The sequence below is a fragment of the Athalia rosae genome, chromosome 2 (genome assembly GCF_917208135.1).
Source record: "Athalia rosae chromosome 2, iyAthRosa1.1, whole genome shotgun sequence".
NCBI lineage: Eukaryota > Metazoa > Arthropoda > Insecta > Hymenoptera > Athaliidae > Athalia > Athalia rosae.
The window spans coordinates 28,530,655-28,551,818 of NC_064027.1; the positions used below are offsets into that span (position 1 = coordinate 28,530,655).

Consider the following 21,164-nt stretch of genomic DNA (forward strand, 5'->3'; position numbering starts at 1 on the left):
GATCATGGAAAAACTCGAAGTTTCGATGCGAGAACTCGAATCCAAGAGGAATCGAAAATAAAATTGCGCGTCGTCGTCAGTGCGACTAGCGGGCTTGAGCGGGCAGTACGATGGAGGTTATGCCCAGCACTGACATACAGGTTGTCCCATTTTAAACTTACATCTCATTTATTTCGAAAAATACGACTCTGATCGAAAATAATGAAACTTTATGGGTTCGGAGGGGAGAAAACCTTCATGCTATCCAATTTTTTTTATGAACCTGTGTCCTAACCGAACCTTTACCAACTATTAAAAAAGTTTATATCAACAATTTTTTCTTCCAAATCATTATATTTTATAACAAATTGAATGGTATACTGTTTCTTTCAAGAATATATAATTATTCCAATTGTTATTTAATACGGCCTGTTTTGATACACAGATCTACATACCGCACTAACATATAGTGAGTGTTTTTCTGGGTTCTTCACATAACTTCGAAGTTTGAACATAGCCGTGGCCAACGCAGAGATCCACATCGGGTAATAAGTTATGAATATCTCTGGATTGCCTGTTGGCTCCATACGTGAAAGTAAGAATATCAGATATATATTACAATTTACATATGGTAAGACTCAACTTCTGCCAGCCAATAACCCAGCTGCAGGATATGTTGTGGAATGAACCACTAATCTCTTCTCTTATCTGAACCGAAAAATCATGATGTGCAGTATTTCATACTAAGTAATTATCAATCAGTGACTCATGCATATGATTTATGACAACAATTCATGAATTTTTCATCATATTTTGGGCTCATTTCCATTTGCTTACATTTATACTTGACTCATAGAATAGAACAATTGAGAGTTCACATTTTTTTATTTCGCATGATGGAAAGACTATCCAAATACATGTGCCTCAAGCATATGCAGAAATATAGAGAGAAGTTGGTCATTGTAGTGACTCAAATATTTGCCAACAAGCATAAGTATCAAGTTAATGGATTGAGACAACAATTAGTAGCACTCAGAGCTGCTAAATGTTGCAACTTGGCAAACCGATAATCAGCAGGTATATGATGTAACATATTGACCATCATTGGTATTCCCTCATTGATATTATACGAGATTAAATAATATACACTATGAATATGGACAATTGGCGTGTTTATATACAATACAATAGCGAGAAATCAAGCTTTCACAACAGCCTTTCCAGTGTTTTCTCCGTGCAACATTTCAACAAAAGCATCAAACATGTTTTCAAATCCTTCTGTGACCGTTTCCTTGTACTTCAGTTTGTTTTCCTTCAACCACTTCAGATTTTGTTCAATACCCTCCATCCATCTATCGGCCCATCGACCAACCACAAATCCTTCAATTTTCAGTTGTGACAATAGTAAAGCTGGTTGAATGATAGTAGCTTTGGGTAATGCGTTGGCATCGGTATTATACGAAGAAATACTCCCACAGACAGCCACACGGCCAAATTGGTTCATTTGGTTTATAACAATGCTGGAAATTTCTCCGCCAACCTAAACATTCATTCATCAAAATCAAAAATAAACAAGTTGTTCACTACCTCAAGAAAAACACCACACAAGATGACCATTGAAATTGGCACATACATTATCGAAGTAACAGTCAACTTTGTCCACAGCAGTCTCCCTCAAGGCTACAGCAACATCTTGAGTTTTGTAGTTAATCGTATGATCAAATCCCAACTCTTCCCTGAGCCACTTGCACTTTGCATCGGTCCCAGCAATTCCAATGACTTTTAAACCTAGAATCTTTCCAATTTGTCCAACATGAGATCCGACTGCACCAGCCGCACCGCTTACTACAAGCGTTTCTCCAGCTTTTGGTTGACACAGTTCAATCAGTCCAAAATATGCGGTATTCCTAGAATCAATATATAAAATGATCTTATAACTTCATTACAATGGAATAATTTCATATCTTTATTGGTCCAGAATAATCATAGTTGTATTTGCAAATCAAGTAATCGTACACCCATGATTTTCTCAAATGATGAAGTTCAGTCCAACAATATAGCTAATAACATGCTTTTGAATTCTATGTATGAAAAGCTTTGTTACCCTGGCATTCCTAGTACTCCAAGTCCAGTAGAAACGGGAAAATCATTGGAATCAGGTAGAAGATATTCAGGCACAAGAGTTCGTCCTGTGCCTTTGTTTCCATCGATAATCGTATGCGTTCTCCAACCTGCATTAGCAACAACGTATCTGCCAACTGGAAAATCTTCATGTTTTGATTCTATAACTTTCCCCACTTGGATACCAATCATGACACTTCCCACTGGATACCGGCTTATGTAAATCCGCATGTATGGGTCAACTGATAAATACTCTGCTTTGATAAGATATTCTGAAAAAATTTCAAATTTTTTTCAATTCATGTTTGATTATTATTCACCAATTATTTTGTTCCATTTTATCAGACAGAACAAGTAAATTGCGAAAAAGTATAGGAAAGGTATATTGCATCATTCGATGAATATGGACAGAACATACCTCCATCTTGCAGAGCTGGCAATTCTTCCTCTACAATTTTCAAGTCTGACCTTTTTGGCACCCCTTGGAAGTGCTTAGTCAAAATATATTTCTTTGCTATTACCATCGCTGTTCAGCTTAATCGAAACTGTTGGCTCAAAACTCAATCTCGCGAGAGGAATTAACAACTGACAACGTGAACGCGCAGCGCACAGAGAGAAGAATCGAAAAATTTAGCCTCATGTTCCCAATTTATATCTAATCACACCATAGATATGATCACACCGTTGAGTGCGTGAGAATAATTGGTGGTGAGGGGTATAGAGGTGAAGCTAGGAATGCCACACACACGAGTAGCTTAGAAAGTGTCCGTGAGTCCACCTCTGATTGTAGGTGATTTTTTCGCAAATTCGCTAACAAAAAAAAAAAATATTTGAATATAAGCGCGTAGTTGGTTCATTGTACGATATTTGACGACGCTGACTAGCCTTCGAACTGGCTTACAATTAACGCCTTGCATGGCATTTCAACAGCTATCATCAATCCGGTATAGATCAGTGTGTGGTACCGTAGGTGTGATTACCGAGCGACGACCGAGCCCAGGGAACTTGCTCGTGTCCTTGCACGCACGGCTTATCAGTCTAGTTCACAAGTTCGGAACGATTAAATTTTTAATACTGTGATTCAAAAGACGTACAAAATTCGTAATAACATCTAGAGAAATGTTCGGAAGTTTGAAACCCGCACATAAACAATTGCAGAAATTATAAACAGCTACAGATACCAAAAAACAGGGGTCCAGTGCTTTGCAAACTATAATTAAATTATTGATATATTACACATTATAAATTAATTAAATACAGCCTGTTTCGATACACAGATCTGAATATAGAGATACCGGTGATAAGCATATTGCACTATCATATGGTGAGTTGTAGTTTCCAGGTACTTCACGTGAACCTTGAAGTTTGAACACAGCGGTAACCAACGCAGAGATCCATGTCGGGTAATAAGCTATGCATATCCCTGTGCATATCTCTGGATTGCCTATCGGCCCTATATATAAAAGTAAGAATATCGGATCCACATTACAATTTACAAATGGTAAGACTCAACTTCTGCTAGCCAATAACCCAGCTGCACGATATGTTGTGGAATGAACCACTAATCTTTTCTCTTATCTGAACCGAGAAATAATGATGTGCAGAATTTCAAACAATAGTCCAGTCGAATTAGTCATCAATTCTATTGTGGCTAACCGAATTTTTTCTAAGTCTATTAGACCACCAGATATATAACTTCAAAAATGTTGCATTTTTTTAGCGGGTTTGGCTGCAACAATTGTTAAAAAATGAAAAACCTACATTTCTCAGAATAATTTTTTTCTGTAGGTTTTTCGCAAACAGTCTTCGTATGGAAATTGCTCGTCATGAAACGTTCTAAATCATGAGCCCAAGCGCAAAATTTCATCACAATTAGTTTACCTGTACATTGCAACCGACCACGGAAATAAATTTTTCGACCTTGTTGAATAGATTAATGAATAATTGACTTGTGGCGTTGGAACTGATGGGGCAGTAACTTCAAATTTCCCTCAGAGAATAGTCCAAGATTCGCTCTCCTATATCATATAGTTGAGCAACAATACGCGACGAAGCAAGATCCGGAGATTAACTATGAAATTTGAGCACGGATGGCCATATGGTACATTTAAAATTTTTTTGCTCTTAAACAAGTAGAGATATCTCTGATAATTGAACGTATTATCGAATGGATCTTGATAAGTTCTTGTTGTTCTCTCTTTACCGAGTATTTTAAAAAAATAAAACCTCGATATCGGATTAGAACCGGAGATAACAGTGTCTCGGATTTTGGGTGGCATTTATTGCTGTAATTGATATCAAGTATCGAAAAAAATACTAAAATTCGTTAAATACTCCAAGGAATAGTCATGACTTCTTTCGAAATCGTCAGAGTAATCTAAAATCATGAAAAAAAATATTAAACAGTGTCGACTACCTCAAGACGACAGAGTCGCGTGGTGGGGGCCGCGTAACGCGTCGCTCGGCCATTTTTCTAACAAATGAATATCTTCGTTGATAATGATCGTAGAAAGATATTCTTTTCTACAATCAACTAAGTACATACTAAAATTTTCATTCTGTCAAAAAAGCTCACTATCGGTCTGGCTAAAAATACAAGTGATATATAAGTACGTAGGAGTTTTTTTTTTAAAGAAAAGTTGAAATGTTATACTTGGGAAAAAATGAAGATTTTTAGCCGAAAAATAATCAGAAAATTGTTTATAAAAATAAAAGTTTACATTCAATAAAAAACCGGCTAGATGCTTCCACAGAAAATATAATTGCAAAGCAATTGCAAATTTTAATTCGATCCATGTAAAGGTGTTCAAGTAATCTGTCTTCCCAGTTTAAAAAAACTGGTTTCGATCACTTAAATCCTTGTAATTTTATTTTTCGAAACCAAGAATTTAAAAAAGAAAATTTCACTGTCAGACCAACTGGGCATAGTTTTTATGACCCTAAAATATTGTAAAATCGAATTCTCTGAAACCCTGGAGTGGTGTTACCCCTTAAGTAAACGGTCGAGCGTCTTCCGGGTTCTATATCTCTCCATTAGATGCCTCCAGTTTGATTATTCGACACACCACCTTACCTTTCACGGTTGGATCGGGTCAGTTTGTGTTAGTTATCTCAAAAATAATCAGCTAAACCAGTTCCGTGTCTTAACCTATTTGATCAACCGTCCCAGATTTCACTTCCTATTAAATATAATACACAAAACGTGAACAAACACGTGCGATGTTATCGCCACTGTTATTCGGTGCCTCATAATACAGATCGAATAACAACGTTACTCGTCATTTACCAGCTGAATAATGGCAACTGGTAAACGTCGACCCCTTCACCCATCCTCTGGCGGAGCGGGTGCCTCGTCATCGGGAAATTTGAGATCAAGTCATTTGAACTTTCGACCAAATATGAATACCGAAGACCGAGGCGGTACGCGACCGACGTCGACTCCACCATCCGTGGGCTTGGTCCTGGTGACGATGTTGATACATGTCTGTAAAAAATGGTTATTATTCGACGTTCGTCTACGCATAGCTATCTACTGTAGCGCGTTATTCGTGGTATCTATAGTTGCGGATTTTTTACCTATTCCTCGTACTTACTTTTCAAAAACAGACACCTTCCTGAATCAAGTATTCGTAAAGTGGTCATGGGGCTGGCTGCTCTCTTTCATAATTCCCTGGATCACTTTAACGTCTTACACATTGGGCTGTGGACGACGTGTAATCGTCGCTAAACACCTTGCTAGAGTAGCTGTGGCAACGTTTGCATGGTGGGCTTGGACAGCTACGTTTCGGCAGCTAGAAAATCAATTTGGTCGTTGTTTAAATACCAGAGATCCTTTGCTGCAGACAAAACCGGCGTGTTTGCTTGCTGGAAGATTCTGGAGTGGATTGGATGTTAGTGGTCATGCTTTTATCCTGATATATGCAAGCCTCATCCTCTCAGAAGAAGCGTCCGCTTTTGTTGGTTGGGAAGGTATTAAAGACCTCGTGGTACGTGAAGAACACACCCGGATAACTATGGGAGATGCAACGTCTCGTCCACTGCGAAATCTATCCATGACCGACTTGGGGTTTTTGAAACAGACGCATCAGGCTCTCACTCCATACCTAAGAGGTCTCTTTGTCGGGATGACGATTCAGCAACTTCTCTGGGACCTGATGCTCGCAACGACTATCTTGTATTTCCACACAATGGTAGAAAAGTTTTCTGGAGGTCTGCTGGCTATCCTCACTTGGTACATCACATACCGCTGGTGGTACAAACTTCCGAAATTGAGGATTTCTCCGCCTTCCGATGGCTTATTCAAATACAATGAAGCAAAACCCTCCAAGGAAGCTGGATCAACTAGGGTTAGACGTAATACACTTAATGGAAGTGGTCCCAGATTTATGGGAATGCCTTTGAGGACTGGGCAAGAAGGTGCCGAAAATTTGAATCAAACTAGAGCTGCTGAATCTGAGCAAAGCATGTCCAGGGATTGAGTATTTGAAAAGAAACTCGCGAGTTTTTTCGGTGTAAGTAAATAGGTATTCCGGATCTCCGTTAGTACCTTTACCTGGATTGTTGCCTTATTATATCGATTATTGAATTTAAATAATTTCTTGTAATATATTGACCTACTTCTATGGTTTTCTCGGTCATGTGGTTTTTACGGACTAGTTTTACAATCTGACTATCATGTATTTGTGTAGGGTTTAGAGTGGGGTAATTGGTTGTAGGAATATATTGAGTGGTAATGATAACTATTATAACACTTGCTAGCTCAATATTTGTAATTTGATGGTTTCTGCCGTAATTTGAAAAATCATTTATACTTTTGACTTTGTGCCCCCTGCGATTTTCTCAATCAGCTGGACCCAGATTTCTGCTATAATTGATAACAATCCATGCTAATTAGTGATATAAAACAATTAACAGTGTTGTTACACTGTGATGAGGATGTATTCTCTAAGTCTAACGGTCTCTCTTTGATAATGAATTTATTTTATCAAATTATCCGAATCTGTTCCTTTCATTTATCCCACCTCGACAAATAGCTCATTATTACCTATTGATTTCTGGAAAATATTCAATTATTTATTAACGTCTACATAATTAATACAAGTCTACATCACCTAGTTATTTTTTGCCTTAGCACCTTGTTGTGCGTATGATACCAACAATAATACTTTCTCGAAGTTAATTTCTAATGCCTTCTTCTGAATATCAAAAGTCCGGCTATCACAGCGGAAAAAATTGCAGTAACAGCTGCAGGAGCCTGCCACTGTATAAGTGAAATAAGGGGTGACCATCCCCTAGGAATAGCAGCCTTGAAGCTTTCTCGTTGTTGTAATCGTTCGTAATAATTTTTAATTTCTTCTCTCTCACCCCAGAGCCGTGAGTCCAAACCAAGTCCTGACATCCTTTCTAATAAAACAGCTAGAGAAACATCGGCAACTGTGAATTGTTCGCCACCTATCCAAGGTCCATTTTTAAGAGCGTCTTCGACGTTACCAAGAGCCTTGTCTACCTGTGTTAAAGCTGTTTCAAATTTTTCATTATCCTCAACGATTTCATGCGTCTTTTCTTGAGCTGCAGCTTTTCTCAAAAGTACTTCCCTAGCAGCAGGAATTTTTTCAGCATTAATACGTAGTGTTTCAGCACTTTTTTCTTCTGCGCGTGAAAGTAGCCATCTGACAGGTCCAATGAATGGTAATTTTGGTTTATCGACGAATCTTTTATGATGGAAAGAACCAATGGTTAGAACATTCCCAGGAAGTTGATCAAGAATTCTACGGAGCTCGAGGACTTTTTGCTTTTTTGAAACATCCGAGGGTACCAATGCTGAAACATTATCACCGTTGAAATGATCCTCGAGATAATCTATTATCCTCACAGATTCTGGAATTATTTTATCCCCGTCTTGTAGTACTGGTACTTCTCCACGCGGGTTCAAACCCAGAAACCAAGAGCCATATTGCTCTCCTCGAGTTATATCTACCTCCCTCTTTTTGAATTCAAGTTTTTTCTCATAAAGTGCAAGGAGAACCTGCAGAATGAGATATTGGAAAGTAAGTTATGAAGGACTCTAATATCTAATGCAACGGAGTAGGTGAGAAGTGAATAACTACATCCTGCACATTCATGAATGACAGAATAAATATTAACAGCATTAATAATACCTTTTGCGAATAAAATGAGTACCGATGATAATAGAGTGTGAGGTGTATGTCATTCTCATTTTTGGAGGTGGTTGCTCCTGGGTCATTATTCACCATCTGTACGACAAATATGATTTGAAAATATTTTTATTCAGAGAATAAGAGAGCACTGGTATATCTTGTCACGTCAAGTATCGGAGGTTGAATAATAAGTGAGCGACCTCAGATCCAGTAGTATGGATTATGTAATACAGCTGGTAATAACTTAGCACACAACTGTGAATCTGGGTGACCTTGATGCGTTTTAGTTTTTACACCATTTTTTGTCTCGTGGATACTAATAATAATGACCAGTACAATTTATTTTTATAAAGTGATGAAAATAAGAGTATTTTTCTTTAATGGATTATTGTCGTAGGTATTGGACCTGCTATTAGTTTATTGAGATAACTAAATATCGCTATCTTATCACAAGATAGATCACCAGGTCTTTCGTCCTACTTTGAATATCAGAAGTTATAGCTACACAGGTATAAAGTACATTATGCATACAGGTATACTGACAATGAGTTAAAAATAACATTCGGTGTTAGAATGGAATATGGAGTCAACAAATCGAATGCTCTTGATATTGCGGATGCAGCTGGTAACGAATGCAAAACGAAAAATTCGCCTGCACCCTTCCTGCATTCAAATATACAAATTACATGCTTTCGCATCATTTATTTGGAGATTTTAAATTGACGGTCACTAGACCTAAACCGCTACAAAAAAAAAATGATAGCATTTCCCAACAAGATAAGTTCTATCAATTTGCTCCAACTATTCGGTAAATTACCTACTGCCTTTATGGAACAAAATTATCATTGTCCGATATTAATCACAGAGTTAACTTAAAATTCGATTGCTAATGATCTTTGAACCGTGATCTAGCATAAAAATGAAATAATGGCGCTGTAGTCGTGTCGCGACGCCGGGTTTTAGTTGGCCGAAGTAAATTAAGTGCTAAGATTATCATACAATAAGCTCAAGTTACTCAACAATTTGATTCTGATCCAAGGACTTTTGATACGATAGATAATGCATTGATAGTAATAATAGTGTATAAATTATGGCAAAGCGGTAGTCACCTTTGAAATCGAAAATGTTACGCCTAACAAGTGCTGGTCGACGAACGTTTGTGACGTCTGCGGTGTCGATGACGACGTCGAAATGTTCCAGGCTACAAGGGAAAGTCGCAATCGTTACCGCTTCAACAGACGGGTTGGTTTCAAAAATAACTATGCGTATTTAAGAGAAAATATCTCTTCAGATTTAATTCGCAAACTCATGAGCAATAAATGAACCACGGTGATCAGCGCCGCATCACAACAGCTACAATGACTCGCCCAATTGAATTACCACAAATTCTAAATTTACAGAATTGGCTTCTCTATTGCAAAACGTCTCGCGCAAGAAGGTGCGAAGGTGATGATAAGCAGTAGAAAGGAAAAGAATGTTAACAATGCCGTGAAAGTGCTTACTGATGAAGGGTTAACTGTTTCGGGACTCGTTTGTCATGTTGGAAAGGCAGAAGATAGGTCGCGACTCTTTACAGAGGTGAAAAACCGGATTTAGAGAAAAATTATGGGATATTATAAAGCTCAAGAACAATTAATACAACAATATTTCATAAATTCCAGACAAAGTTGCAATTCGGAGGACTTGATATCCTAGTTTCAAATGCAGCTGCAAATCCCGGTGTGGGTCCGGTTTTAGATAGCGAAGAATCTATCTGGGATAAAACCTTTGATATAAACGTAAAGAGCACGTATTTGTTGATGAAAGAAGCTTTGCCACTTTTGCGTGAACGAAAATCCCCGTCTATTATACTGATGACTTCAATATCTGGGTATCAGCCATTCAATGTGAGTCAGACGTCACATGCGATGATAAAGAACTCGTATTTCTCTCAATTATTGTTACAACCGAAAGTTTCTTTCTCTTTTTTTCCAGACATTGGGAATTTATTCAATAACAAAAACCGCTTTATTGGCCCTTTGCAAAACGGTTGCCGAGGATTTAGCCCCAGAATCCATAAGGGTTAACTGCATTGCTCCCGGAATAATAAAGACTCGATTCTCCGAACCAGTGAGTTTAAAAAATTTTACAAGGATACTTCTGTGATTAGGCATTAAGCTAAACACTTGTATTAATTTGTAGCTCTATAAATCCGAAGCAGCTAACGAAATAGCTTTGGCCAAAATCCCGTTGAATAGGCTTGGAGAACCTGATGAGATAGCTGGAGTGGCTGCATTTTTGGCCAGTGACGATGCCTCTTACATTACAGGTGAGACTATTGTTGCAGGAGGTGGCATGGCATCTAGGCTTTGAAACTTGAAGAATAAAAAGATATGCCGTAACATATTCTGTTGTTAAATAAATTTTCATACGTCCAAATGGCTGTTTCTACAGTCAAAAATCCATTCTCTTTTTTCGATTTGTACAGAGAAGCTATTCCCCGAAACTTTCCATTGTTACTTCTAATCTCGTCAAGATCACGTGAGTTCACCACATGCAGTAATAACTACTTTCTGCGTCGGAGTACCTCCCTTAGTTCCACACTTTTCCATTTTTTTGAGTACATCGAGTCCACTAAGAACATGCCCAAAAACCACATGTTTTCCATCGAGCCAGTCGGTTCTGGCTGTGCACATGAAAAACTGGGAACCATTCGTATTAGGACCAGAATTTGCCATTGATAAAGTTCCAGGTCCCGTATGCTTGAGCTCAAAATTTTCGTCATCGAACTTATTGCCATAAATTGATTTCCCTCCAGTTCCGTTGTGGTTAGTGAAATCTCCTCCTTGGCACATCTATTTTATTTATTAAGGAAAATCTTTTCGAGTGAGATATGCTCTCCTTAATTCAATCAGATTCGTGTTTAATATGAAATAAAGGATACGAAATCTGGAATAATTCTGTGTAAAATGCTGCCCTGATATCCGTATCCTTTTTCATGTGTGCATAAGCATCTAAAATTTTCTGCAGTCTTAGGCACAATGTCTGCTCTTAGCATCATGATAATTCGTCCAAGCTCTTGTTTCCCTATGCTGATGTCAAAATAAACCTGAGGGTTTTGTTTCCCTTTTTTGGCTGGTGGTGGTCCACTCTCTACTTTTGCTGCAGAATCATCAGTCTCAAGAGTTTCTCCAGCGTGCTCTTGAAGCCAGGTATCATCTGCCCAAACAGGTTTCGAAGAGCCTTCCTTTATCTTTTGCGGTTTTGCTATGTTCACTCTGATTGTTCTTCCAAAAAGCTCAGAATCATTCTGAAATTGAATATAGGTAGATCTCAACATATTACAAAGTGGGAGACTGATAAATCCGGAATTAGGAACGAAGGGGTTATACCATGTTATCGATAGCTGCAGCTGCATCTTCTGCTACCTCAAATTCGATGAAAGCAAAACCCCGGTGTTTTTCAGATTCATAATCAAGGGGAATTTGAACGTCTACAATTTCTCCAAAGGGGATAAAAGCAGCGTGAAGCACTTTTTCGTCAACCTCTTCGGCCAATCCACCTAAAAAAAAAATAAATGATCTATCTGTAACAATATTAAGCACTTTGTGGTTCAGGTTATGTTAATAAGTGGAAAGTATTGCTGACCAACGTATATAGTTCTTTTGGCGTTACTGGTCATATTTAATAATTCTTCTCAAATAATGAATCTGGACACAATCATCAAAGGCAATTGATAGAACAAGAATTCGGGACACATACAACTTTTGCCGGCACAAGCGTTGTTGCACTTTAATCAACACAACACACTTTGCGTCACTGAAAAGGTCAGCGAACTTCGAATAAACCGTACAGCCGAAGGACTGAATAAAATTAGGTCATTTCAATCCCTCCCCTGCTCTACTCTCACAAATAATTGAATGAAATGATCACTTTGTGAGTAATAAAAATACTCAACACCGATGACGTATTTCGCACTTCCGTCATCCACCGGCGTCTAGTACCGAAAACGTTGTCTGCTTCTAAGCTCTCATCACTCCTCATATTCTGAAGCAGGTAAGTGATATATTTTATTTTGATTAAAATATGATTAAAATGAATCCAAAATACCTCAGACCATTCAGCTACGGCAATTTTCTATGTGCGAATTCATACTTTTAGACATGTTGGCCTCAAACATTTCATCACAGGGAAGGTCTTTATCTTCACAATTATTTTCAAAACGCGGCTTGTCTCTGCTCCGAAATCAGTGTTTCGTAGATGGTGAATGGCGTGATGCCGCTTCAGGGGATCGTTTCGAGATCCTGAATCCAGTGGATAGAACGGTCATTGGTAGAGTGCCAGACATGGGCGCCGCAGACGTTTCTTCTGCAATCGATAGTGCACATGTTGCATTCAAGAATGGACCATACAGCAAAACAACTGCTAAAGAGCGAAGTGATTTCCTTCGCAACTGGTACAATCTCATGAACAACCATTCTGAGGATCTTGCACAGATACTGACCAAAGAGAATGGTAAATCTCTTGCTGAGTCTCGTGCTGAAATTAAATATGGGAACTCGTTTGTTGAGTGGTTTTCAGAAGAGGCGAGACGTATTAACGGAGAGATCCTGCAGACACCAGTCGCAGGTCGTGAACTTCTCCTCCTCAAGGAGCCAGCTGGTGTCGCTGCTCTCATAACTCCATGGAATTTTCCATTTGCAATGATAACAAGAAAAGCTGGTGCTGCTTTAGCAGCAGGATGTACCTGCGTGATTAAGCCATCCGAAGATACCCCACTGACTGCATTAGCTATGGCAGAATTAGCGGCAGCGGCTGGATTTCCGCGAGGAACGTTTAACGTCGTAACAACTAGTCCGAAAAATTCTGCACTTGTCGGAAAAGAACTTTGTGAAAATCCAAAAGTCAGAGTAATGTCTTTCACGGGTTCTACCGGGGTTGGGAAAATTCTGTATCGGCAATGTGCATCAACAATGAAACGTTTGAGTCTTGAGTTGGGCGGAAATGCACCTTTTGTCGTTTTCGATTCTGCAGATATTGACTTGGCCGTGTCAGGTGCGATGGCAAGTAAATTCCGTAATACAGGACAGGCCTGTGTCTCTTCAAACAGGTTCTTCATCCACGACAAAATACACGATGACTTTGTGGCAAAATTTGTAGCCAGGATCAAGAGTGAGATAAAAATGGGAAATGGTTGCACGGAAGGCGTGACCCATGGTCCTCTGATAAAAGAGAGTCAGTTAAACAGCGTATCTGAGTTGGTAAATGAAGCCCTAAGCAAAGGAGCAAAACTGCATTGTGGAGGAAAGGCTTTACCTGATTTGGGTCCTCTCTTTTTTGAGGCAACAGTCCTGACAGATGTAACAAAGGAGATGAAGATTTATAACACAGAGATATTTGGCCCTGTTGCCGTGATAAACAAATTTTCCAATGAGGCCGATGTTATAAAAGAAGCTAACGATACTCCGGTTGGTCTTGCTGGCTACTTTTACTCCAAGGATATATCACAGGTATTTAGAGTGGCCCGAAAACTGGAAGTTGGAATGGTTGGAGTCAACGAGGGGGCAATTTCCTGTACAGAGGCAGCTTTTGGAGGTGTGAAGGAATCTGGTATTGGTAGGGAAGGTTCTCACCATGGTATAGATGATTTTGTAGACATCAAGTATGTCTGCATTGGTAACCTTGTTGATCAGAAGTGAATTTGGTATTCGAAAATAGGCATTTCCTTTCCATATAGTGCCATTTTAAAAATCCAAAGTCTTCCATATGAGAATTTTATAAACCTAGCCTAAGATTTATAATCAAGAAGAAATGAAATAATAATTCATAGTTGAATAGCAGTACTTTGTAAATTATAGATGTATAATATATATCATATGTAACCTGTGCTATATAGAAAGTGAAAAGTAATCAATATTTAATATAGATTGGAATGAAATAAAATGGATACAGTAAACGTAGACTTATAAAATATATAACTAGTCTTCCATGTACAGTAAATATTTACTGTGCTTATATTTATAACCACCTGCTCGATACGTAGGGTGTCATGTTATATGTAAATTTTGTAATCCTAAAAGTATTTTAAAAACAAGACTGTATTATCATGACATAGTAAATACATACAGCGCAAAGATTCATGTACAGTATATCATTTCTAGTAATATTAATAGTACTAATAATAATAATAGTAATAATAGTAATGATAATAATAGTAATAATATCGATAGCGAGACTGTCAGAAATTTGGTAATCCGTGTTTTAAAATGTACCTTGCTCTCGCTTCGGCTATCATCCTAGTTTTTCTTTCTTGGAAAGAAAGAGTTCCAGCTGAACTTCCGCTCTTACATTGAGCAGTTTGAGCTTTACTAACCGAAGCTGGATTGATTGTGTTTGTTGGCGCAGGCTCTGGTACATAAGTGACTATGCCTTCGAGGATGTTAGAAATCGTAACATCCACGCTTCTTGTTTTAACTGCGGATCAAAGAAATTGAAATTCAGCAGCAAGTCATGGTTATTGATGTTAGAAATATCAAAGAATTCGTACTTACGTAAATCTCTAATTATCACATTATACGGCACCAAGGGAAATACTTCGCTGACTTGGTGCGCCATCCTTCTCATTTCTGCATTTGCTACTATCTGGGCATTAGCCATAGTTCTATCCTGGAGAGCTCCACTTCTTGTTCTTTCAAGAACATACCTTTTTTCATATTCCGTTTTATCGGACACGGTGTGACTGCTCGTTTGAATTCCAAGAGTTACCGCGATTTCCCGCTCAACTTCTCTAGCTAGAAGTTCAGAGTCCATGTTTCTTTTGACCTTTAGGTAGGTCAGTGAAAAGATCGTGTAGGGAACGTACATAAACCAGAACACATCCATCCACCATGTTGAGGCAACAGAAGTTAACTTAACACTGACAAAATCGGGTCTTTTAGTTCTGATGACAACTGGCTGGACAGAAGATTGAATGCTGAAGGGCCAGGAATTGAATTTCAAAAGAGCTACACGGCTGTTAGTCGAGCCAAATTCTGGCTGAAGAGCAATGTTATTTGTCGATGATGATAAAAATTGTTTGATATTAGCTATAAGTGCTTCTTTGCTGCTCATATTCATCTCCTGAAGTCCCATGGCGTGGCTAAGGGCGCTTGGAAGTTCCCAAAGACTTGGGGTAACTGTATCCGCATTTCTGCGTAATGCAAAGTAGTCCAGAGCCGAGACATTATTGGCAATAATTATTCGTGACTTTTTGTCCCTCGTTTCACCATTTGGATCAACTTTGACCACGATGCCAAACGCCAGGGTCAAGCCGTGGTTCAAGCATATTCTGAGTGTCTCACAGTCTGGCAATAAAGAGGCAAATAACCAGAGTTGAAGACCGATCAAAAGACGAATTACGACAAGCACCACACCAACAGGTATGTAGAGAAATAAGACACCGAGCTTCCAACCGCTAGGAAATCTGTATAAGAAAGAAAACCAGAATTAATTTAAATTGTATCGATAGATTGATCCAGTTTTCCTATAAGAGAGTGGCGCTATATGGTTTTGTTTCTTAAATTCTTTCTCCAAATGATTCTCCAAGTAAAAGAGGAAAAAAGAAATTGGATTAAGACATCGTAAATAGATTGAAGAGGGGAAAGGGAGATTAAATGTCAAGGTTAGACTCAAGGCTTACCTGCTCTCGTCGAACAAGTCCTTAATGTTAATCTGTGACATCTCTCTCAAGAAACATCTGTTACATCAAAATTTTTACGTTGTAAATGATTTCGTCTTATCCGTTTTATCTTCTTGTAAAGATTTTAGATCTAGGTTTGTTTGTTCGCTCGTTGTTATTTCGAATTCAACGATACTTGGCTACCAGTATTTTTATCTCACACAACCAGAACTTATAGTACTATTCTTATTAAAGTTTCCTATTGACGACCACACTCTGTTGCGAACTTTATCTTTGATCAGCTGTTCTTCAATTTAATTTCCTACTCATTTCGATTAACGTATGGATGGAGGACTGATTTTCTCCCACAATTTTAACCATGAACAATTGGTCCCGTGATCCGACTCCCCTCAAAACTTTAAAATAGCTTGTGCTTGGCTTGTGCAACAATAAGAAAGAAACATCTCTGGACAAATTTACTAAAATCATGTTGACCAATCTGACAAATACCTGAGAACTGTCACCTGACAACTGACTTATGTATACATATACTTATGTTTAGGGGAATGGTTTATAATAAGATTTGTCAGAATCTCAAGTACATAAATAATTCAATTAGTTCATTTGTGTAGAGTTCATTGCAGTGTGAATAGCATTTAACATTCAGCAAGTTCTTTTCTTTTATTAGCATTAAAAATTACTTGACACGCATACGATGTGTAATAGTCTGACGTGTGGGTGTGCACGGTTTTTGACAGATGAAGAAGTGATCATCTCTGGGTGTTGTCAGATCTAAAATGAATGCGTTTCATTATAACTGAATAAACATGGTATATATTTCTTAACAAAGATATAATTGGAATGCGAGTTTTGTTCAAACAACAAAACTATGGCCACAAAACAACCGCATCAAGTGCATGGTGCATATCCCAACAATAGACGTTTGTTTAGGTGAATCACCTATCATCCCCTTTCTCAAGTCCAAAACGCAAGGAAGTCGAAGAGAATTGCACCCATACCATTCATATTCATGTGCATCAACTAACTAGAAAAGAGTGGGCCGCTCTTCACCATGAAAAGCCCTATTCCTCAGCGTCTAAATGGGGCACCCAGTTCCCCTGGAACTCCCGGTGCTCAAGGAGCTCCAACGACCCCTCAGGGAGCAGCTCCCTGTCTTATATCATGCCACACAGATCTGGCCAATAGTTTCCAGGTTTTGAAAACGGGGCGTCGAGAACCTGGAGGATACCTGGCGAGCAGTATAACCCCCAGAATCAACGGAGGAGGAAAGCAGCAATTAGTTTCAATAAATGGAGATTCGATACGTTGCGATAGCATTGAAATGGACGAGGCGTTGGCTTGTGATGTAACTACAGCTGGTATAACAAACACCAATAAACCACTGTGTGTACATATACGAGAAAACAAATGGTATGATGCTGCTAATGCTGTTTCAACAGGGGCTAATGGCACCAGCTTAAACAGTGCACTTGAGTCAATGTCTCTTGCTTATAATCCGTCTACTAAACAGCTCTATTCATTAGACGAAGCCAATGGGCTAGAAGAGGAGTCAGAAGTTGAATCTGCAGAATCTTGTGAGAATCGTTCGGCATGTATAATTGCAAAGATCGATGCCGATATGTCAAAAAATGAGGGGCCCAGCATGAATAATAGTCCTCGAAGTAGCCTTCCAAGATCCTGTAGCAGCACAGTATCATCTTTGAGTGAAGTATCGCCCTCTGGGAGTCTGCTAGGTCCCGAAGAACATCTCATATCTCCTGACAAGCCAAAGCGATGGCCACTAACGAGTTTCTTTACTAAGAATGTTTTTTCTTGGAAACAAAAGGACCCCCAACAGCACTCGACACCATCAGGAAGCCCATCAAGAAATGCAGATAAAGTTGGAGGAAGTTCTGCTCTGATCCCACAGCCTAGGCCTTCAAACTTGCCAGCAAAAAGTCCAATGGAAGAAGAGAGTCACAGGAAGCAGTACAATGCAATCTTAGAAGCTGTTAGAAGACGGGAAGTCAAAGAAGAGAAGGAACGTAAGGTTCAAAGAGAATTGCAACTCAAGGAAGAGGAGAGACTTGCTGAAGATTCGCTTACATGGAGTTCCCAAGTTCTCCCTAAGTTCGATGCTCTCAGGGATTCAAAAAAAGTCAGAGAACTCTGGTGGCGTGGTTTGCCACCTAGCATAAGGGGACGGGTATGGAAACTGGCGATAGATAATCAGCTAAACATAACTCCACATCTCTACAACCTCTGCTTGGATAGAGCGATGTCTCATCCCTCAAACGAGTGCTTATCGGCAATAAAGCTTGATGTATCACGTACGTTTCCTACTCTCTGCGTTTTTCAAGAGGGTGGACCTATGGCTGAAAGTCTTCAAGGTGTTCTCGCTGCCTATGCGGTATATCGACCAGATGTTGGCTATGTCCAAGGAATGAGTTTTCTTGGTGCTGTTTTGTCCTTAAATATGGATCCTGAAGACGTATTTATGTGTTTTGCAAATCTCCTAAATCGACCTTGTCATAGAGCAGCTTTTACTCTGAATCAAAAGCAAATGAGCGTATATTATAAGGTTTACTCGAGTGCTTTGGCTCACAAGCTCCCTAAAATCTACGCCCACTTCACTGCGTCGGGTCTGAGCCCTGATTTATACTTGTTAGACTGGCTTTATACGGTCTATGCAAAGGCAATGCCCCTCGACGTAGCCTGCCGGGTATGGGACGTTTTTCTAAGGGACGGTGATGAATTCCTCTTCAGAACTGCACTTGGTGTTCTTCATTTACACCAGGAAGAGCTGTTAGGTATGGATTTTGTACGCGGAGCTCAATTCCTTACTAGATTACCAGAGAACCTCCAGGCAGAGGCTTTGTTCAACAGTATTAGCCAAATGTCAACAACAATTGGCACAAATAGCTTTCATCAAATGCTGGCTCAAATATCTTAGATATTAAGAATTACCTACCTATATCGCATGAGAATGACGTTTAACATGTGTACCTTCCTACTCAGCTGGGAGTTTTCGTAATCCTATTTAGCAAATACATTCCTAAATTGTCTTCGCTCACTCTCTAGTGTGTGTTGGAATGTTTTGAAATGAGAAAACAAATAATGAAATAATAAATTATTTATATATAGTATATTTTGCTGGCCTCGCATCAATGAGAGAGATAATCAGGCCCTAAAGAGTCTCTATAATAGGATAAAGTCACCTAAGATGAATAAATTCATCCATAATGTATGTCTGTATGTCGTATGTTTGTAACAATCACGTGTGGAAAATTTGATATTGTTATATGTAAAGCAGCACTCCCCATTTTCGAGTAGAGTTTAGTTCAATTCAATCATAGCACGAATACGTATCGTAGAATTTTACTATTTTCTATTCAATATGCAGCAGATCGACTAGAGCAAAGAAATGAAAAAGAAAAATGCATAATAATGATAATAGTAATAATCATATTGATAGTAATAATACACTGATAAAATAATCATAATAGTAATGTTAATTAATAATACGTGTTTAATCGATCGACGTAAATGGTGCTAAATTTTATACGATGAGCTGCTCGTATTCGTTAATCGAATGAATTGTAATCGAACTGTGCATAACGAAATTCATTGATTATGAACTAATTGGAAAATTTATATCATACTGATAAAAATGACGCGTCGCGTAAATAGATAATTTAATAAATGAATGAATAAATACTTAAATGAATGAAGAAAAATGGAAGAGAGATCTGAGCATCGTTGATTATAATTTCAATTAATTATAGATCACCGATCTCACCAATAATCTTTAGAATAACTGAAAAAAACGTATCATCTTCGTTTATGAATTTCCATATAATATAAGCGATGGAATTATATGCCAATCAGTGTGTTGCTGGTATTTTTTATTATAGCTTCACAGTGTTATTTTTTTATCTTCCCTATTCTTACTAATATTCAGTACGTACGGTATACATAAATTCTTTTAAACATGACAAAAAAATATAAGTATAGTATGCATATGTCTACATTTAACTAATACGTTGTCCACAGAGAAAATTTCCATTTCAACATGAGCTATTTAAACTCTTTGAAACAATTTAAAAGTCTTCAATATTATTGTACCTATAATAGCTATTATATAGAAATTGTCAGGTCGTTCGTATTCTTCGAATCAAGTGGGAAAAAAATGATCTGCCACAAATAATCAGACTAAAAATATTCATAACATTGATTAAATTGCTTGCAACAATAGATGAAAAAAAAATAAAAAAGTGCTTGCAAAAATTTAATATACTTATAATAGTACCTATACATAAGCATTAAATTAAAAAGAAAAAAGATACATATATCACACTGGGTGAAAAAAAATTCTCCCATTGACAATACTCTTAAATCCATCCGATGTCGAAACAATAAATCAAATTGATTAATCCATCCATGATTAATTAATAAATTATTTTTATTAGCAATAATTTTTTTTTTTTTTTTAATTTTTCTTTTGATATAATATTTGTAGATGTAGATGTAAATGTAAATGTATATAAGAAATTGAAATACTCGATTGGTACGTAAAAATTACTCCAATAAATAATGATTTTATCTCCGTATAAAGTAATCATATTAGTTTATAAATATACGTCATATAATTTATTAGAGTTTTCTCTCATTTATATAAATTCAACCCACCTATTAATACAATTATTCATCATGAAAATAACATTTTTCAAAAACGTTACGCATTGAAGATGCCTATACATTACATGTATCTGTAATAAATATTTTCCAATCAATCAAAATAGACAAAAATTAGCAAAAAATAATAGGGGGGAAAAAATTAAACAATGAAAGGAGGGGTTCAAGAGAAAGCTAGTAACAAATGAACATATATTCTCATAAATGTGTATCAAACTCGATTATTATTACGAATATATAATTTGTAAATAATATCTAATTAATAGTAATATTGATGTCGGTGCGTATTTTTAGATTATCAATGATATCATAGATATACTGAACATAATATGCATGTCTGAAAAACAGCTTCCTGTCTCTGTGTAAATTTTCAGCCACATACCCATACATATGTATACATTTAATATACGGTGCATGTGGTACAGAATTATTATCCTATACACATAAAATAGCTTTTGTATTATGATGAAACGATCAAGTATACAGAATTTGAAAAGAGAAAAAGAAAAGAAAATTTGGAAAAAAAGGAAAATTATCAATGAATCAATAAATGATCAAATAATACGTCAATCAAA

At 37.6% G+C, this 21,164-nt stretch overlaps 8 protein-coding genes across 10 annotated transcripts; 4 read left to right on the plus strand and 4 right to left on the minus strand.

Moving 5' to 3' along the window:
* Positions 1 to 6: 6 nt before the first annotated feature.
* Positions 7 to 7,092, plus strand: LOC105685780 (acyl-coenzyme A diphosphatase FITM2). Of its 3 annotated transcripts, XM_048649507.1 has the most exons (3): positions 7 to 140; positions 425 to 574; positions 3,436 to 7,092. In XM_048649507.1, exon 3 carries the CDS (start codon positions 5,397 to 5,399, stop codon positions 6,576 to 6,578), a length of 1,182 nt encoding a protein of 393 aa, XP_048505464.1. In that variant the 5' UTR covers positions 7 to 140; positions 425 to 574; positions 3,436 to 5,396; the 3' UTR covers positions 6,579 to 7,092. The 3 variants fall into 3 exon arrangements, with proteins under 3 accessions (XP_048505464.1, XP_048505463.1, XP_048505465.1); XM_048649506.1 differs by lacking the exon at positions 7 to 140 and having other exon boundaries at positions 253 to 574; XM_048649508.1 differs by lacking the exons at positions 7 to 140; positions 425 to 574 and having other exon boundaries at positions 5,440 to 5,596; positions 5,707 to 7,092.
* On the minus strand, positions 846 to 3,441 carry LOC105685775 (prostaglandin reductase 1-like). Its single transcript, XM_048649509.1, has 4 exons — positions 2,519 to 3,441; positions 2,084 to 2,372; positions 1,613 to 1,886; positions 846 to 1,519 (listed from the first exon to the last, which is right to left on the minus strand). The coding sequence occupies exons 1-4, from the start codon at positions 2,622 to 2,624 to the stop codon at positions 1,178 to 1,180; spliced, it is 1,011 nt and encodes a 336-aa protein (XP_048505466.1). The 5' UTR covers positions 2,625 to 3,441; the 3' UTR covers positions 846 to 1,177.
* A 59-nt stretch (positions 7,093 to 7,151) lies between the features above and the next one.
* On the minus strand, positions 7,152 to 9,520 carry LOC105685776 (ganglioside-induced differentiation-associated protein 1). The gene is made up of 3 exons (XM_012400173.3): positions 9,368 to 9,520; positions 8,259 to 8,354; positions 7,152 to 8,125 (listed from the first exon to the last, which is right to left on the minus strand). The coding sequence occupies exons 2-3, from the start codon at positions 8,352 to 8,354 to the stop codon at positions 7,283 to 7,285; spliced, it is 939 nt and encodes a 312-aa protein (XP_012255596.2). The 5' UTR covers positions 9,368 to 9,520; the 3' UTR covers positions 7,152 to 7,282.
* On the plus strand, positions 9,105 to 10,643 carry LOC105685778 (dehydrogenase/reductase SDR family member 4). The gene is made up of 5 exons (XM_012400176.3): positions 9,105 to 9,500; positions 9,659 to 9,836; positions 9,920 to 10,144; positions 10,233 to 10,367; positions 10,440 to 10,643. Exons 1-5 carry the CDS (start codon positions 9,382 to 9,384, stop codon positions 10,608 to 10,610), a joined length of 828 nt encoding a protein of 275 aa, XP_012255599.1. The 5' UTR covers positions 9,105 to 9,381; the 3' UTR covers positions 10,611 to 10,643.
* Positions 10,644 to 10,676: 33 nt separating this feature from the next.
* Positions 10,677 to 12,028, minus strand: LOC105685777 (peptidyl-prolyl cis-trans isomerase E). Its single transcript, XM_012400175.3, has 4 exons — positions 11,886 to 12,028; positions 11,630 to 11,799; positions 11,182 to 11,547; positions 10,677 to 11,092 (listed from the first exon to the last, which is right to left on the minus strand). Exons 1-4 carry the CDS (start codon positions 11,917 to 11,919, stop codon positions 10,775 to 10,777), a joined length of 888 nt encoding a protein of 295 aa, XP_012255598.1. The 5' UTR covers positions 11,920 to 12,028; the 3' UTR covers positions 10,677 to 10,774.
* Positions 12,029 to 12,151: 123 nt separating this feature from the next.
* Positions 12,152 to 14,377, plus strand: LOC105685789 (succinate-semialdehyde dehydrogenase [NADP(+)] GabD). The gene is made up of 2 exons (XM_012400196.3): positions 12,152 to 12,293; positions 12,399 to 14,377. The coding sequence occupies exon 2, from the start codon at positions 12,401 to 12,403 to the stop codon at positions 13,934 to 13,936; it is 1,536 nt and encodes a 511-aa protein (XP_012255619.1). The 5' UTR covers positions 12,152 to 12,293; positions 12,399 to 12,400; the 3' UTR covers positions 13,937 to 14,377.
* Positions 14,318 to 16,255, minus strand: LOC105685790 (lipid droplet-regulating VLDL assembly factor AUP1-like). Its single transcript, XM_012400197.4, has 3 exons — positions 15,916 to 16,255; positions 14,789 to 15,699; positions 14,318 to 14,711 (listed from the first exon to the last, which is right to left on the minus strand). Exons 1-3 carry the CDS (start codon positions 15,954 to 15,956, stop codon positions 14,476 to 14,478), a joined length of 1,188 nt encoding a protein of 395 aa, XP_012255620.2. The 5' UTR covers positions 15,957 to 16,255; the 3' UTR covers positions 14,318 to 14,475.
* Positions 16,256 to 16,446: 191 nt separating this feature from the next.
* LOC105685788 (TBC1 domain family member 14-like) lies at positions 16,447 to 21,164 on the plus strand. The gene has a single exon (XM_012400195.3). It carries the CDS (start codon positions 16,967 to 16,969, stop codon positions 18,845 to 18,847), a length of 1,881 nt encoding a protein of 626 aa, XP_012255618.2. The 5' UTR covers positions 16,447 to 16,966; the 3' UTR covers positions 18,848 to 21,164.

What these genes read in the sequence shown, in the direction of transcription:
- LOC105685775 (XM_048649509.1), bottom strand. Translation starts at nt 2,624, where the DNA reads ATGGTAATAGCAAAGAAATATATTTTGACTAAGCACTTCCAAGGGGTG. An exon ending in GCCAGCTCTGCAAGATGGAG is followed by an intron (nt 2,373 to 2,518) that starts GTATGTTCTGTC and finishes AAATTTTTTCAG; the next exon opens with AATATCTTATCAAAGCAGAG. An exon ending in TTGACTGTTACTTCGATAAT is followed by an intron (nt 1,520 to 1,612) that starts GTATGTGCCAAT and finishes ATGAATGTTTAG; the next exon opens with GTTGGCGGAGAAATTTCCAG.
- LOC105685780 (XM_048649507.1), top strand. Translation starts at nt 5,397, where the DNA reads ATGGCAACTGGTAAACGTCGACCCCTTCACCCATCCTCTGGCGGAGCG.
- LOC105685776 (XM_012400173.3), bottom strand. Translation starts at nt 8,354, where the DNA reads ATGGTGAATAATGACCCAGGAGCAACCACCTCCAAAAATGAGAATGAC. An exon ending in ACTCATTTTATTCGCAAAAG is followed by an intron (nt 8,126 to 8,258) that starts GTATTATTAATG and finishes CTCATTCTGCAG; the next exon opens with GTTCTCCTTGCACTTTATGA.
- LOC105685778 (XM_012400176.3), top strand. Translation starts at nt 9,382, where the DNA reads ATGTTACGCCTAACAAGTGCTGGTCGACGAACGTTTGTGACGTCTGCG. An exon ending in GGTCGCGACTCTTTACAGAG is followed by an intron (nt 9,837 to 9,919) that starts GTGAAAAACCGG and finishes CATAAATTCCAG; the next exon opens with ACAAAGTTGCAATTCGGAGG. An exon ending in CTGGGTATCAGCCATTCAAT is followed by an intron (nt 10,145 to 10,232) that starts GTGAGTCAGACG and finishes CTTTTTTTCCAG; the next exon opens with ACATTGGGAATTTATTCAAT.
- LOC105685777 (XM_012400175.3), bottom strand. Translation starts at nt 11,919, where the DNA reads ATGACCAGTAACGCCAAAAGAACTATATACGTTG. An exon ending in CAAAAGAACTATATACGTTG is followed by an intron (nt 11,800 to 11,885) that starts GTCAGCAATACT and finishes TTTTTTTTTTAG; the next exon opens with GTGGATTGGCCGAAGAGGTT. An exon ending in CTGCAGCTATCGATAACATG is followed by an intron (nt 11,548 to 11,629) that starts GTATAACCCCTT and finishes ATTCAATTTCAG; the next exon opens with AATGATTCTGAGCTTTTTGG.
- LOC105685789 (XM_012400196.3), top strand. Translation starts at nt 12,401, where the DNA reads ATGTTGGCCTCAAACATTTCATCACAGGGAAGGTCTTTATCTTCACAA.
- LOC105685790 (XM_012400197.4), bottom strand. Translation starts at nt 15,956, where the DNA reads ATGTCACAGATTAACATTAAGGACTTGTTCGACGAGAGCAG. An exon ending in GACTTGTTCGACGAGAGCAG is followed by an intron (nt 15,700 to 15,915) that starts GTAAGCCTTGAG and finishes TTTCTTATACAG; the next exon opens with ATTTCCTAGCGGTTGGAAGC. An exon ending in TGTGATAATTAGAGATTTAC is followed by an intron (nt 14,712 to 14,788) that starts GTAAGTACGAAT and finishes TTTGATCCGCAG; the next exon opens with TTAAAACAAGAAGCGTGGAT.
- LOC105685788 (XM_012400195.3), top strand. Translation starts at nt 16,967, where the DNA reads ATGAAAAGCCCTATTCCTCAGCGTCTAAATGGGGCACCCAGTTCCCCT.